Source organism: Megachile rotundata, chromosome 6 (assembly GCF_050947335.1).
Source record: "Megachile rotundata isolate GNS110a chromosome 6, iyMegRotu1, whole genome shotgun sequence".
Taxonomy (NCBI): domain Eukaryota; kingdom Metazoa; phylum Arthropoda; class Insecta; order Hymenoptera; family Megachilidae; genus Megachile; species Megachile rotundata.
The window spans coordinates 12,723,315-12,740,731 of NC_134988.1; the positions used below are offsets into that span (position 1 = coordinate 12,723,315).

General features: G+C 38.0%; 1 protein-coding gene across 3 annotated transcripts in view; it reads right to left on the bottom strand.

Moving 5' to 3' along the window:
- LOC100880494 (uncharacterized) overlaps positions 1 to 17,417 on the bottom strand; it is a 222,426-nt gene that overhangs the window by 83,894 nt on the left and 121,115 nt on the right. For all 3 annotated transcript variants that reach the window (XR_013038519.1, XM_012287846.2, XM_003704397.3), the window contains 2 exons: positions 16,257 to 16,558; positions 15,265 to 15,542 (listed from right to left, as the gene is read on the bottom strand). Coding sequence is in view for 2 of the 3 variants with exons in the window: in XM_012287846.2 (XP_012143236.1) it covers positions 15,265 to 15,542; positions 16,257 to 16,558 (580 nt within the window). In the remaining variant the exon portion in view is untranslated. The remainder of the gene's footprint in view (positions 1 to 15,264; positions 15,543 to 16,256; positions 16,559 to 17,417) is intronic.

A 17,417-nucleotide genomic window follows, 5' to 3' on the forward strand; every position in this document is an offset into this window, starting at 1 on the left:
ACTTGTGGAGGAACATTGATATGCTTTGACTTTTAATATGTGTGGATGAGTATCTTGAATTAGAGAGGTTGGGTGGGATTTATGAAAGGAAATTGGAAAATGGAGAAATTCGACTAATATACAAAATTGGACAAGTGGAAAATTCTGTGGGTGTGGACAAAAATTCAGTAGGGGGATGAATAATTGAGGAAGTGGAAAATCGGGAAGGTGAAAATTGGAGATATGGCAAGTTGGAAAAGTGGTAATTGGGAAAATGGGAAATTGGTAAGGTGAAAATTGGAGAAATGGGAAATTCAGAAGTGGAAATTAGGGAAATGGGAAATTGGGAAAATGGGAAATCGGAAAATGAGAAATTGGGGAAATGGGAAATTGGGAGATTGGGAAAGTGGAAATAAGGGAAATTGGAAATTGGAAAAGTGGTAATTGGGGAAATAGGAAATTGGGGAATGTGAAAACTGGGGAAAGGGAAAATAGGGGAAATGGGAAATTGAGAAAGTGGAAATTGGGGAAATGGGAAATTGAGAAAGTAGAAATTGGGGAAATAGGAAATTGGGAAAGTGGAAATTGGGGACATGGAAAATTGGAAAAGTAGAAATTGGGGTAATGGAAAATTGGGGAAAGTGGGAACTGGCGAAATGGGAAATTGGGAAAATTTGAAATTGAACAATTGAGAAATTGGGGAAATAGAAAATTGGGAAACTGGGAAATTGTAAAATTAAAAAATTGGTAAATCGTAAAATCTTAAAATTGTAAAATCCTAAAATTGTAAAATTAAAAAATTATAAAATTGTAATCCACGATACGAAATCCTTCTTGAACTGCCTAATAACCACAAACATTACGATGTAAGATAAAATTTCCTAACGAATTAAAAGCAGCATCGAACACCTTTTCAAAGAAAAAATATGATAATCGATAGTTAGAATCGTGTTGGAAAAAGGAAAGACAGATCGTTAGAGGTATTCAGAGCGGACTTTCTAACGATTCGGTGCGGAGCGTGATACGACCCGTCTCGACCTCTCGTTCACGAAGCAGAACCAACGTGTGTGTGCAAAGCATCGCGCACGTAAACAGCTGTTCAACATCGGTCAATTAATCATTAATAGGCGATAATATTCATCGAGGATCGCGTCGATCGAGAAGCGTGTCGAATGATCCGTCGATCCTCGACGCGTCAGAATCGTTCCAGATTCGTACCGCCTGGCCTAACGTGCAAAAGAAATCGATCCCAGAATTCCTTTCGTTGCACATCGATCGAACGATTTACGAGGAATAAGCTGGCGGTCGTAACACGACTCGTCGGTAATTGCACGCCACGGACGCAGATGTGCCTGACGGTTCGACATTTTTGGAGCGGAATCGGTGATGAATGATTTGCATGTTGGGCGATACGCGGAGGATGCTGCTTTCTCGAGCCGCTCTTTAAATAGATCTGCGTAACACCCTTTACTTCTCTTCAGTTTTATATTTATTAATTTTACTGAATTGCTGCAACATTTATGGACACTTGTTTTTTTGTGAGAACCACTGTGAGGCAAAATTTTTACATCAAAACATCATTTAATCTTATGAGATCGGTGTTATGATAATTGCTTCATGAAAAGATATCTATGTTTAATTTTTCTTCATTTATCTTCAATGCTGCTGCTCAAAAGTGTCATACAAAATTGAAAATAGCAATGTATTTTATTTCATTCATTTAGATTCTGATATATTTTCAAGAAATATGTTGTACAAAATTAAAACTGAATTACACAAAAATACACCTCTTAATATCACACAACTTCTTTATAAAAAAAACATTACGAATAATTGTGAAGATCCTTCAACTTCATTTCAAGACATTTTATTACGTAAACCATCCATAATAATTTATTAGTTAAATTATTTCAATTGTATCCTAACAACAATATCCTTAATAATTGAGTTCTTATATCTCTTTAAAAGAAGAAGAAACTAAAACCTTCATATATAAAAAAAAATATTTCCTGTTGCAAAGAGTATTTAAGTCTCCCATTCATGTTCTCGAATAAAAAGTGTCAAGTATACAGGCAATTGATATAAGACAAAGGCAGTCGAGGGTCATTTTGTGCGTGGTTAAAAGAATCCTGGCAGTTTGCCCATTCGATCAGGAACAAAGCCCGATAAAGACGCGGAATGGCCGTCGAGCACGAAGCCGATAAAACGCGAGCAAGAACGATGGAGGAGTTTGCATGAAGAGCATGCGTGGGACGTGAAGACACGATATCTTCTTGTGTGCCACATCAAGAAAGACGTACGAACCGATTCGATTCACATTCATGACTTTCTAACGACTTGGGACCCAAGTGTCGCGAACACACACACGAAAACACATTAGCGGGAATGTCACTTTCAGATGTGGTCCCTCGTTCCAAAATATATGAAGCTCTTTGCGAGTGGTATATGTCCTTCTTGAATGTCTCTTGTTAGCGTAAATTGCGGGTAGATGCTTACGCAACTTGTTCTTGTGATTTTAATAATAAAGGGGAATATATTGCGTCGTGGGAAGAGGGCTGTTGAAAATGAAGTTATAGAGGGATGAAATATAAGATGTTTGGGTTTTGAATAGTTTGATATGGGGTTCTGAAGTATCTGTAGAATAAGTTCTCTTAGAATGTGTTTGAGGAGTATGTAGTCATTTAGAGAAGTAGTATATATGATGTGTTATATTGTAGGGCATGTATAATATTAATAATTTTAATATTATTGTTGTGTTCAATACAAATTCAATGTATTAGAACACAGCGCGTAGGATTTCGATGCATAGGAATTCAACACGTAAGAATTCGACGCGTTAGAATTTCAACGCGTTAGAATTTCAACGCATAGGAACTCAACGCATTAGAATTTCAAGGAATAGGAATTCAACGCATTAGAATTTCGACGTATAGGAATTTAACGCGTTAGAATTTCCACGCATAGGAACTCAACGCGTTAGAATTTCAACGCATAGGAACTCAACGCATTAGAATTTCAACGAATAGGAATTCAACGCATTAGAATTTCAACGAATAGGAATTCAACGCATTAGAATTTCGACGTATAGGAATTCAACGCGTTAGAATTTTCACGCATAGGAACTCAACGCGTTATAATTTCAACGCATAAGAACTCAACGCGTTGCAATTTCAACGCATTAGAATCTCAACGCATAGGAACTCAACACGTTAGAATTTCAACGCAAAGAAATACGACACGTTAGAATTTTTTTGCATGGGAATTCGATGCGATAGAATTTCAACGCATAGGAACTCAACGCATTAGAATTTCAACGAATAGGAATTCAACGCATTAGAATTTCGACGTATAGGAATTCAACGCGTTAGAATTTCAACGCAAGGGAATTCAACGCGTTAGAATTTCCACGCATAGGAACCCAACGCGTTAGAATTTCAACGCATAAGAACTCAACGCGTTGCAATTTCAACGCATTAGAATCTCAACGCATAGGAACTCAACACGTTAGAATTTCAACGCAAAGAAATACGACACGTTAGAATTTTTTTGCATGGGAATTCGATGCGATAGAATTTCAACGCATAGGAACTCAACGCATTAGAATTTCAACGAATAGGAATTCAACGCATTAGAATTTCGACGTATAGGAATTCAACGCGTTAGAATTTCAATGCAAGGGAATTCAACGCGTTAGAATTTCCACGCATAAGAACTCAACGCGTTGCAATTTCAACGCATTAGAATCTCAACGCATAGGAACTCAACACGTTAGAATTTCAACGCAAAGAAATACGACACGTTAGAATTTTTTTGCATGGGAATTCGATGCGATAGAATTTCAACGCATAGGAATTCAACGCGTTAGAATTGCTACGCATAGGAACTCAACGCATTAGAACACAACGCGTAGAGCTTTAACGTATGCGAATTCAATGCGTCAGAATGAAGCACGTAGAATGTCAACATGTATAATTTTAATGCACAGGAATTCAACGTGTTAGCATACAACGCATAGGAATTCAATGTGTTCAACATGTCAGAATACAACGCGTACAATAGCAGCGCGCATAAATTCACTACGTTAGAGCACAACTCTTCGTAACATATCTAATTTCACCAAATTAGTCGGTCCCGTAATTCCTCACCCGTCCACGGCAATATAACAAGAGTCCCCACTGACCCAAAGCCAGTAACCGCACCATAAACGATTTGTCCCTTACATAACGTATAAAAGCGAAGTTTTCAGCGCCTTATAAGTACGTTATATAATCATTAATTAATTGAGATGATACGTATAGTGGTGGGCAGTAAATCGACGCTGCCAAAAGGGCCGCGATAATTAGCTACGCGTTCGTCGCGGCAATTATTTACATTTTCTCGCCGCGTACGTTGATTTCAAAGGAAAGTGAGCGTACGTATCGTGCCGCTATTCTCGATCCAGATAAGGATCGATGCTATAATTCCAGCGGGATCTACCGGAGGATCGCTCTCACCGTTGATCAGCTCTCGCGGTATCCTTTATAAGATAATCTGGCGATGCAGCGACGCGGCTCGCTATTTACGAACCTGTACAATCCTGTAAATCCTATCCTCGTGCTTCTCCTATCTACTATTCGTCACGAGACGTAGCACGCCTCTGTCTTAGATCACCGGTGAACTTTGAGTTCCTACGGGGGGGAGCACTTAACGAAAGCAAACGCTTTTCCAACGGGGCTCGATCGATCACGTTCGGTTTCTGATTCAGACGGGATAAGCTGACTTGATTCAGCATCTGTGAAAATCGCTCTTCACCGGGTTATATCGATAAATGACGGGTTTGGATCTTTACTTACGATATGGTCTTGAAAATACCATCTTCTGCCTTGTAATTTTGTTGACGGGGGAAATTGTGAGATTGAAACTTTTTAGTTGGTAGAACATTTTGTGTGAAGATATGTGAGACGACGTTGTTCACGCGCTGGGTAAAATATTAATTATTTATAGCTGATTTCGAAGGTTGTAAATCTTCGTCGACCCATGGCGTTTCCACAACTTGTTACGGTAGTGGAATTATATGTAGAGTTAGTATTATAGAGTAGAATTGATAGAGTGGCTCAGAGTCCTCCACACTGGTGTGCCCAGGTCAATGAAGGATGTAGTTCATCATCCCACTGGTAGTAATGATTGTTGTATGTTGAAGTCGTTGATAGTAACAAAGTTAATGTAAGACTGACTGAAGTAAGTATATTCTAAGGAAGTTAATCTAAGACTCACTAGTCGCTTCTAAACAGCCAGAAAAGAAAGCAATGCAGGAAGCTCAGGACGTGAAGGCGTTACCAAAAAAGGCCAATCAGGACAGATTGTTATTTGTGGAAAAATACTGATTGGTGAAATGGTTTAGCGAATGGGATTGTAAGATTTTTAGCCGTTATTCCAGGGTTGTAAATTACATTTTGTTAACAAAGTAACCCAAAGCAATTGAGTGATTTGGGTCCTTCAAAGGAAGGAATAAATGGGCACCATGTGTTTATCATCGGAGTTCGAGCTCGTAGGCCCACTTTATTGGGGTGCACAGTTTAGGACCATGGAATAAACTTCTTTAAGAAAAGGTATATTGGTGTTAAGAAAGTGTGTTTTTCTGGCCTATTAGAAGGTTATTGTCAATTGTTAAGAACGTCAAGTTGTGGAGACGTTCATATGGTCTTAAATATCAGTTTAAAATTCCAAAGGTGAAACGTTTTTGGGTTTGACAAAATACCCATAAATATTACCTTAATTATATTCCGAGCAACTCGGAACATACTCCCCCCGTTGAGAGGGTACCGATCAATAATATAAAGTCTGGGTACTTATCTTTGAGCTGTTGACTGTCACGTGGTATCACCTACGATTACCTTGATGTCTGTGGGTGTACCTGTTTTGCTTGATTGGGTAAAGTAGTACTCGTTTGATTTCTTGATAAGAATTATTGTGACACTTCGAATGTTGATCACCTGGATGGAGTTGTCTGATTCTGGATGCATAATTGAACCAAGAAGCCATTGCAGTGATGGCGCATTATTTTCTGAATAATGTTTTCATTCAAATGAACACTGAATCTCGATGATTTGTTTGATGATTTGATTTTCGCTTGCGTAGAACTCGTTAACGAATCGCCAATAACAAATTGTTCGGAATGCAGAATAGTAAACTATTGCGTCTGATGTGACAACATGAATAAACGTGATTTCACAATGATTTTGTTTGAATAATTAAAGTGTTGTCATTAGTAAAGTAAATAATTTAGTTCTTGCGACACATTTGAGGCTGAATTCTGATTGTGTTTGTCAGTTAGTTGTGTATTCGTGATGAAAGCAGTTTGATGAAGAATTGAAGATCGAATCAATTACCTGCATTCGATGTGGCTCATAGATCCTCAAAGAATATTAAGATTGTAAATTTATGTGAAAAGCAGTTTGAAATACTGTTATGTTGCAGCCTGTATGATTTATACATTGTTTTGAGGTTGATTAATTTTACGGAAGTTGGTTTTCCATTTCACTTAGCACTCTCGTGTCTTGGTTGCGTATGTTTTGTTGTGATGATTCGCAAAGGTGACTCAAATAATTGGATGATTTGGGTCTTTAAAAGGAAATAAGGAATGGGTGCTAAGCGTGCCTGTTTGTCGTCTAAGTCTGAGTGCGTAGACCCACTTGTGTGGGGCGCACCAATAGATTGTCTTTGAATGTGTAGACCCGTTTGATTGGGGCGCATTGATCAAGTCTGCAGTGAGACTGGCAAGTATGGTTGTGATTTGATTGTGCCCGAGTGTCATGCGTATCCTTGTGAGGACCGGACACTGCGCGGCTGATAAAGCATTATGTTTGTTTGTGCCCGAGTGTCATGCGTATCCTTGTGAGGATCGGACACTGCGCGGCTGATAAAGCATTATGTTTGTTTGTGCCCGAGTGTCATGCGTATCCTTGTGAGGATCGGACACTGCGCGGCTGATAAAGCATAATGTTTGTTTGTGCCCGAGTGTCATGCGTATCCTTGTGAGGATCGGACACTGCGCGGCTGATAAAGCATAATGTTTGATTGTGCCCGAGTGTCATGCGTATCCTTGTGAGGATCGGACACTGCGCGGCTGATAAAGCATTGTGTTTGATTGTGCCCGAGTGTCATGCGTATCCTTGTGAGGATCGGACACTGCGCGGCTAATATATGTTGATAAGTTTGAATGCATTGGTCCAAAAGGAAAAGCAAGGATTCGGTAAAACACTGTGCACAGTTGGTGTGCACAGTGCAGTTGGTGTGCAATGGGATCCATAATGAACAGGTCTGATTGCCATAGTAAACCAAGACTGTACGAGTTGCCTCAAAACTGCCATAAAGAAACAGAGAAAGGATGAGCCTCATGTTTGAAATGCTTAAATAATACGAATTATGTGATGTTTTGATATTTTTGAATTGAGTATCATGTATTTGTACATTGTTTTCGCGTTACATAGAATTTCCAGCTCAAGAAGGTCGTAAATCTTCAGAACTGAAATATTCTATGACTCTTTGAACATAAATAATGATCTAAAGTTAATCTGTAATATAGATTCCAATAATAATATTTTAATTGTGGTTCTAATGTTTTGTTCCATGAAACTAAACGAAAGTTACTTTCTTGACAAAGGAATGTAATATAGATGAAAAATAGGACTCCGTGACCATGAAGATTGCCAGGGTCTCATCAGGTAGTATACTAAACGAGAGTAGAAACCTGATGATAATAAGGTGCAATTGACGACCGTCCTTTGCACTTGAATTCAGCTGACTAAAGGTCAGCGTTGAGTTTTTATTGAGTAAGGTTTGTTTATTATCGTATGTATGCATACCTGCATACGTCTTTTTTACAAACATTGACAGTTGTTCCACGTGTTGTGAAAAAGGTTATTGAATTTTCTTAAAAGGAAACCGTAAATGAGTTCTACAATCGATCTCGTATTATTGAGAATCCCTAATAGTTTGAGAAACAATCTAACGAATAAGTTTTATTTTGAATCGAATTATTAACTTTAGATTATGATCTAAACGAAGAGTTCATGGAGCGTGAAACGTAAGAGAAAGACATTAGCATTTTTGCAAATGCTGAACTTGTAGTTCATCTTTTGCTTTTCAAAGTGAAGTGTGAATACATTACAGAATAAAGTAGATTGAATTATACGTGATACGACATATTTTGCCTAAATTGGGGGAATTATCTAGCTCCCCCCGATGAACCAATCCAGGTTAAATGTTTGAAAGTATGTACTATGAAATTTTAGGTCTTGCTAACCTTAGTTATTACAAAATAACAAAAATTGAATGCCTATAAGATGATTTTAATAAGTACGTGACGCTTTGGAATGGTCATGGAGTTTGATGTTTGCTAATGCTCACTAAAGCTTACTTGATGATACATAATAATTAAATATGTTGATGTCATGTCCATTGAATTTGAAGATTCTAATAAAATTGATATATTGTTAGCCTGAAATTCTATGAAGTGCAATTGAAATAAAACACCTGTTTGGCAAGATGCTGAGATCTTTTGATATGAGACTTTTAATGGAATATCTATCGAAGTACAGTTATCAGTTAACGTCTAACAATAAAAGAATTGTTGATTTTGCTAAAAGCGTATTTTTGAACAAGCATAACAGGTTAATCTGTTATTACATGAATGAAGAGTAATTAATTTTGAATTAATTTTATATTCTCTTGAAATAACAATATATTCTAATCATGTGACAATTGATAGGAATGTATCTGTTAACATGTATTTGTAATGAAATAGAAAAGCTACCAATAAAGTTAAATCTTACATGACTTAAAATGTGATTCTTGAGAGAATAGTAATTATGATGTCATTGATAATCGAGAAGACAGAATTTCAATTATATTAAATATTAGAATATAAAATCAAACAATCTGAATATGGGGAGTATCTTACAATGGTCATTGTTTATTAAAGAAGTGACCTGAGATGAATCCTTTCAATTGCAAATAGGGCAACCTCTTGTTAGAGAGGATATAGTATCAATGAGATATACTTTGAGAAGAAGTTTTCCGTTTTAATATTCTAACGAAATTAGTAATAGATCATATTTGTGGTAGAAACCTGTAATTTCGACCAATGATATTAAGATCCGCAGATTAATTGATGATCATCTGTTTGTTCGACCAAATGTAAAAAATGTTTTCGAAGATTTTTATTATATGCAATTTGTACGATTTTGAATAAATGTAAGAAGATGAATGGATAATAAGCCTGTTTTACTAAAGAATACGTGCAAACGCATTTGAAATGGTTTACGACCATTAGGGTAGGTATGCGCGAGTCAGGTAATGTGTTAAAACAGTGGTTCGAAGGACCCGTTGGACACTATCTTAGAAGAATAATGCAACCTAGGCTACGATAGTATAATAATTATCTTGAATTCCGAAACTACGTGTTTGTTTAGATCCATGGAACAATTAAAATCGACTTTTGTTGAAAAGGATTGAATATTTAAATCAGTCAGTTGAATTTGCATAAAATACATGATACATCGTAATGATGTGAATTTTTATAATCGTGAACTGATCATGTGTAAAGAAATCTGCCTGATGTTATTATTTCATTAGTGTCGCAAGCTAGCAATGTTAAATTGTTGTACTAAGAATTGTTATGTTTGAGCTTTACGGATTTGACATGACTGTTTGACGTCATAAAATCGTGTAACAAGAATATCAAAGAAATTGGCGAAACGATTAAACGAGCCTACTTTAGAGAAGCGAAATTATATACTGATTGTTGACTTATCTTGTTGAAGCCTTTGGAATATCCTCAGATTGTCCGTTGTTTGATATGTTTTCGAGTTGATTACACTTAATAGTCCGTTTGACGCTCATGGGAACACACCAGTGTGGTCATTCACTATGACTTTTCAAAACACTTGTCATACACATTGTAACACTTAATCCTGATTATTGCACTGTAAACTGAGTTTATGTACTGAGCAAGTTCGTAGTATCCGGCTCGAAGGACCAAAAATGTTCACGCGCTGGGTAAAATATTAATTATTTATAGCTGATTTCGAAGGTTGTAAATCTTCGTCGACCCATGGCGTTTCCACAACTTGTTACGGTAGTGGAATTATATGTAGAGTTAGTATTATAGAGTAGAATTGATAGAGTGGCTCAGAGTCCTCCACACTGGTGTGCCCAGGTCAATGAAGGATGTAGTTCATCATCCCACTGGTAGTAATGATTGTTGTATGTTGAAGTCGTTGATAGTAACAAAGTTAATGTAAGACTGACTGAAGTAAGTATATTCTAAGGAAGTTAATCTAAGACTCACTAGTCGCTTCTAAACAGCCAGAAAAGAAAGCAATGCAGGAAGCTCAGGACGTGAAGGCGTTACCAAAAAAGGCCAATCAGGACAGATTGTTATTTGTGGAAAAATACTGATTGGTGAAATGGTTTAGCGAATGGGATTGTAAGATTTTTAGCCGTTATTCCAGGGTTGTAAATTACATTTTGTTAACAAAGTAACCCAAAGCAATTGAGTGATTTGGGTCCTTCAAAGGAAGGAATAAATGGGCACCATGTGTTTATCATCGGAGTTCGAGCTCGTAGGCCCACTTTATTGGGGTGCACAGTTTAGGACCATGGAATAAACTTCTTTAAGAAAAGGTATATTGGTGTTAAGAAAGTGTGTTTTTCTGGCCTATTAGAAGGTTATTGTCAATTGTTAAGAACGTCAAGTTGTGGAGACGTTCATATGGTCTTAAATATCAGTTTAAAATTCCAAAGGTGAAACGTTTTTGGGTTTGACAAAATACCCATAAATATTACCTTAATTATATTCCGAGCAACTCGGAACAGACGTGAAGACGTACGAAGGGGAATGTACGAAGATATGTACGAATATATGAGCACATGAGGAAATAGACGTGAAAAGATGTTTACAGGTATAGAAACATGGAGAGAAGTGTATTGAGATGTATAAAGACACATGAAGGCATATGAAGAGATATAAAGGCATGTAAAGACATGTAAAGGCATATAAAGACATATAAAGACATATAAGGATATAATAGACATATAAAGACATAATAGACATGTGAAGATATATAAAGACATGAAGATACCTAGAGACATGTGAGGATGTATCAAAACGTGCAAAGTCATATGAAGACTTATTCTATAACACATTGTCCAGAAGAAAAACAAATACGCAGCTAAATAACCAGACACCGTATTGCAAAAACATATTTGACATTTTTAAATTAAATACTAACATTTCTTCCAACTAGCTCCAAACCAACAAAGATAAAATTACACCCTTCTGCAAATTTCTCACCTAAAATCCCCAATACCCAAAAATGGTAAAAGAACCACATCTCCGACTGCACCAAATTTAAAATCTCAGTAACAGTCCAAATATATAAAACCCTGAATGGACCAATAAATGCAAATTTGAGCCATAATTCCGTATGCAGACGCCCTTTCTAGAATCGCATGAAAGCGCACAAGAGTGTACATAGTTAGGAGAAAATCGTACAAGAGGTTGATTTATTCTGTCGTAAACGAATCGTAAAGAGAGGGAACCTTGATTCGAGCAATAACAATTCGCGTTTGGCTGACTCGTCATTGTGTTTTATCGGAAATACTCGTGGTTCGAGGGTCCATGAATATGCATGACTAGGAAGGTGCCCCCGCAAAAATTTATGGTCCTGACAGGCTGACGTTTCGAGGAGCGCAAACGAGGGCCCAACGATGGTCTGGATATAATCGGACCTGACAGTCCTCGAGGAACCACGTTACGCTTCGAAATGGCCCGAAAGGTGTTTTCAGAACGTCACGAAGGTGTTCCGAGTGGGACTCTTGTTCTTGTTGCCATCGAATGTGTTATCGAAAGGGGCGCCACGGGAATAGATAAACAGCTCTTGGGATCCTTTGAAAGTGTTTTGAGTTCTAGGATGGTGAGACTGCTCTTGTTTTTAATGAAAATAGAGGCGGAGAGTTATGTGGGCTTTGATAGGAGGAAATGACGGTGTTACGGTAGGGTGTGGAGGTAGAGGTGTGACGGGTGGGAATGTGATGTTTGGGAATTTGGGGATTTGGGGATTTGGAATTTGGATTTTGAGATTTGGGAATTTATTGAGGTGGGAATTTTGGAATTTGGGGGAGAGGAAATTTGGGAAGGTGGGAATTGAAGGAGTGAGAATTTGGGGGTGTGAGTGTATGGGGGAGTGAGAATTTGGAGAAGACAAAATTTGGGAATGTGAGAATTTGGGGGAGTGAAAATTTGGGAAAAAGAAAATTTTGAAATGTGAGAATTTGGGAGAAAGAAAATTCGGGGGAGTGAAAATTTGGAAATATAGAAATTTAGGAATATGGGAATTAGGGGGAGTGGGAATTTGTATGAATGAGAATTTCCAAATTTAGAAATTGGGAAAGTGAAAATCTGAAAAATTGAAAAATTGAAAAAATTGAAGAATTGAAGAATTGAAGAATTGAAAAATTGAAAAATTGAAACCTTGAAACCTTGAAACCGTGAAACCCTAAAACCTTGAAACCTTGAAAACATAAAACTTCCTAAACTTCTAAAATAATCTCTACGAGCCTCCTATAAAAAAATGGTCGTGCACCTCACCGTGTGCACACAATTTAATAAAAATGTCCGATCGACCGTTTTCACAATACTACAAAAGGTTTCGTCGAAACAAAACCCCGACGAATAATAGTGAGATTTGCATAATCCGTTTGTCCTCGAGGAAACGAGAATGCCAAAGAGAAAACGATCAGCAGAGAAACGAGTATCTTTTGTGCTAAGGACGAGCAGCGATCGCGTCAGAAAGATTCAGAATCCTTGTGCGTTGTCTGACAACCGTGAATGACCAATGTGACAGGATAATAACTTGAAGTAGAAAAGAAGAAAAAGGACGGACCGAAGAAATTGAAGAAACTTAGAAACTCGTGACAACGTGGACGTTGTTGAAGGAAATAAAGAATACGTACGTTGGCACGGTAAGTAATTGGCAACGTTTAATTGCCTGAAATTAATTTACTCGGATCGCTATCGGGCTCATAATTACGGCCTCGGTTTCAAGCTCTAATTATAAAACAATTTATCGTGTCTCTGACGATGATGGAACTGGGGGAGGGGTTTCCAACGAATAAATCGCTTGTTGAGAAAATGTAATTTAAATAAAAAAATTAATAATTAATATTTCATGTGCTTTAGTTTCTTTTGGTTCTAGGGACTGTGCTTGAACATGGCGATATAACACGAATAATTATGCTATCTCTTATCTGATAGCTGTACAAGGCACGGTAATATAAATCGTAATTGTATCATTTGAGTGATCTAAAATGGAGGAATATAATGTATGGCGATATAACGTGTGCCGGTATGTTTGTATTAGTACAATGCGCGTGATTATTTAATCTATTGGCAATGTGAAGGAACACAGCACATTGGAATATAACACTTATGAGTATATCGTGTAGGAATTTTATTTATTAGAATACAATGTGTAGGAATACAGTGCGTTGCAGTATGACGCGTGAGAGTACAGTGCGTAGAAATATAACGCGTAGGACTTCAACGCGTAGAAATTTAACGCGTCAGAATACAACGCATAGAAATTCCACGCGTAGGAATACAACGCGTAAGAATTCCACGCGTAGGAACACAACGCGTAGAAATTCCACGCGTAGAAACATATCGCGTAGGAACACAACGCGTAGAAATTCCACGCGTAGAAACATATCGCGTAGGAACACAACGCGTAGAAATTCCACGCGTAGGAACACAAAGCGTAGGAATTCCACGCGTAGGAACACAACGCGTAGAAATTCAACGCGTAGAAATTCCACGCGTAGGAATTTAACGCGTGGGAATTCAACGCGTGGAAATACAACGCGTAGAAATTCCACGCGTAGAAATTCCACGCGTAGGAACATAACGCGTAGAAATTCCACGCGTAGGAACACAACGCGTAAAAATTCAACGCGTAGAAATTCCACGCGTAGGAACACAACGCGTAAAAATTCAACGCGTAGAAATTCCACGCGTAGGAATTTAACGCGTGGGAATTCAACGCGTGGAAATACAACGCGTAGAAATTCCACGCGTAGAAATTCCACGCGCAGGAACACAACGCGTAGAAATTCCACGCGTAGAAATTCCACGCGTAGGAATACAACGCGTAGAAATTTAACACGTCCCTAAACTCTCTACACACCGCGTATATAACTGGCATAATAAAACCCTCCCCGAGCAAAAATCCGCTCCCTCACGAATCGTCCTTCAGCACCCATATCCACCGCAACAAATTACGAACTAGTCGTGCTTCCATAAAAGCCGACTTTTCCCTTTTCATCGAATCGTTCGTCGAAAAGACGATGAAAAACGCGTCGAGTCTAAGCGATTACGAATAGCTTCACGTTCGCCAAGGAATTTCGCCCGCGGTTAGAAAAGAGACGGAGTTTGCGACCAGCGAACGGGAGAAAGGGAGAGGAGAAGAGAAAGTGTGGACACGAGGATCGAGAGGGATGGAGGGTCGATTCTAGCTTCGAGGGGTCATTATAGAACTCTTCTAACCGTCTCCACTAGCTGATGCCAGACTGTCTGGATTGACTGATGTCAGGTCATTCGAAGCTTCCTAGACCTCTTCTGGTTGCCTCACCAGCTACGTGGAAGTCGAGAACAGGCTCAACAGTTCTAAAGATATTGCCTGACGAATCTCGATACGCCTCGTTACGCGAACGACTTTCAAAAGCAATTAAAACTGGCACGCTCGAACTTATTTGCTCTGTCTGATACCTACGCTCGTTCCTTTTGGCTTTTAGTCTCCTGACGCAACTCACTTTTTTCTGCGTCATTCTTTATGGGGTCTTTGTTTGATGTTAAGCTCTGTTTGAAGAACGTTTGGCAATACAATGGAAATACATTTTCTATCTGAAGCTGATTCGATGAGTTTAATTGCTTTGTGTGTGTTGTTGGTTTGTTTTTGTTATGAATAGGGTTGTAGATTGATTGCTTTTGATTGCATATGGCTGTACTGGTTAGATTTTTAGTTATGGTTTGCTTTTACCATAGCTTTGTTCCTCTCATAAATGTTACCTCAAATGATTACAAATATTCCTAACAGAAGCACTAAAATTGCAATAAAATAAGATAGTAATTTACGTCTTTATGTACGCAATAATCTGACCGTCATAATCTCACTTTCTATCCGATTTCTTGTATTATAAATTTTACAGGAATAAGAGTTCACGTAGAAATAAAGTATTTCTACTTACCTGTGCGTACTCGGCGCAGATATCGATCGACGAGACGTAATTAACGACGTCCTCGATGGTCCACCGGTTAACCGCCTGTCCATCACCGCAGGGCATGTGACCACACAGGGATGGACATCTTACCGGGGGTGGTGTGGTGGGTCGAGGGGTTGGTTTAGGTTTCGGGGAAACACTTCCCGATCTCCTGGTTTCCGTCTTCTGCCTCTTTCGGGGTGCGAATCCTCCTGGACTCGAGAGGTCCAAGGGACTCGTCACTCCGGCGTCTCTTTTATTCGCACCTGGTCACAAAAATTATCCCTGTTACCAAAATGTTGCTTCGTATAGTTAACATGTTAAATTCACATATTCTTTGCAAATACAAATATTTCTACAAAGTTAAATATTTAAATTAAACCTATATCTACCAAAGGGGTTAGACTTCAGGATTACTTCAGTCTTTTGAATTAAAATTCATTTTTAAATAATTTTTCAAAGTATTTTTATCAAGATTGACCTTTACAAAGATGAATAATTGCAGACACTAATTTATATTATATATTTTTTGTTATTTATTTATATATTTTCTTCATGTCAGTTTTTGTGTTACACTTGTCTTCGTATTACACCTGATGCAACATTATAGCCTATTTTATGTTACACCGGTCGATATACCACAATAATTTTTCACCTTCCAGGAAACCGCTGAACTCAATTTCTAACGATGCAATTAACAAGTAACGGTTGTTACGGATTTCGATGTTAAACTTATCCCGCACGTTATTTACGACTCAATTAATATTCATTTCGTTATGTTTCGAAAAATTCAAAGTTCACAGGAAGTGTAATAAACTTAGGAGACAAGATAATTTTATGCTAATCCAACGTTTCAACGACTACATTTTCTGACACAGGAGTTTTAATTGGAAAATACAAAATTGGTACCGAAATTGCATTTCTTTCTAAGAAAGTTTATATTACAGTATCTTAATTAGAAATTATACGCAGAAAGTTACCTTTCAGGTACGTTTCCAACTCCGCTGCATTCTGAGCCGCGTTTGCAGTCCTCACCATATGTAACAGTGCTTGCGTCGACGACATATCCAACATTGGTGGAAACACGGGGTTTCCGAATAGGCTCTCTTGTTTTTGTTCTTTCGGGTCCTTGTTTGAAAGGGGTGAGGTGGTGGGCACGGTAGGTGGTTGGGGTGCACCCAAGGGTGCCATTAAACCAACGAAAGGTGTCGCAGCAGTTTTGAACGCTGGAAACCTTGGATCTAAACCAGGAGGATAACCGTTTCTAGGTGAACTGAAGTAGCTGTAAATTGAAAACGAAATTGTCGTTATAGACACATAATAATTTTTGTAGTAAAAAGTCACATCTTCAAGAAGAATAATTGTTATGATAAAAGATCACATCTCCAAGAAGAATAATTTTTATGATAAGAAGTCACACCCTCAAGAAAAATAATTTTTCTGATAAGAAGTCACATCTTCAAGAAGAAGAATTTTTCTGATAAGAAGTCACATCTTCAAGAAGAAGAATTTTTCTGATAAAAGATCACATCTCCAAGAAGAATAATTTTTATGATAAGAAGTCACATCTTCAAGAAGAATAATTTTTCTGATAAAAGATCACATCTCCAAGAAGAATAATTTTTATGATAAGAAGTCACATCTTCAAGAAGAAGAATTTTTATGATAAGAAATCACATCTTCAAGAAGAAGAATTTTTATGATAAAAAGTCACATCCTCAAGAATAATTTTTCTGATAAACATTCATATCTGTGGAAAGCAAAATTACTGGGTAATTTTAATACAATTTACAGAGTATTATTTTAACAAAGAAAGATGTAATGACGTACTAAGAATATCCTATTAGAGTAAAATTTCTCCAGGGTCTTAGCCAAACGCGACATTCAGATCCACTTGTCGCTGAAAGCCATGAAACCCGTCGCACACAGCGTGTCAGGTGCCAACACATCCTGCTTGTGCGTGGAAGGACACGGACATATTTATTCAGCGAATTGGAACGACGAACAAGGCACTTTCTCCTCGAAATGCCATGGATCGCAAGCACCGCGTGCGCTTCCAGCGTCCTCGTCACGCGGATCTATGCTCGGTACTTGATCCGACTATAATCGCGTTAACTGATCGCGAAATCCCTTCGTAAACG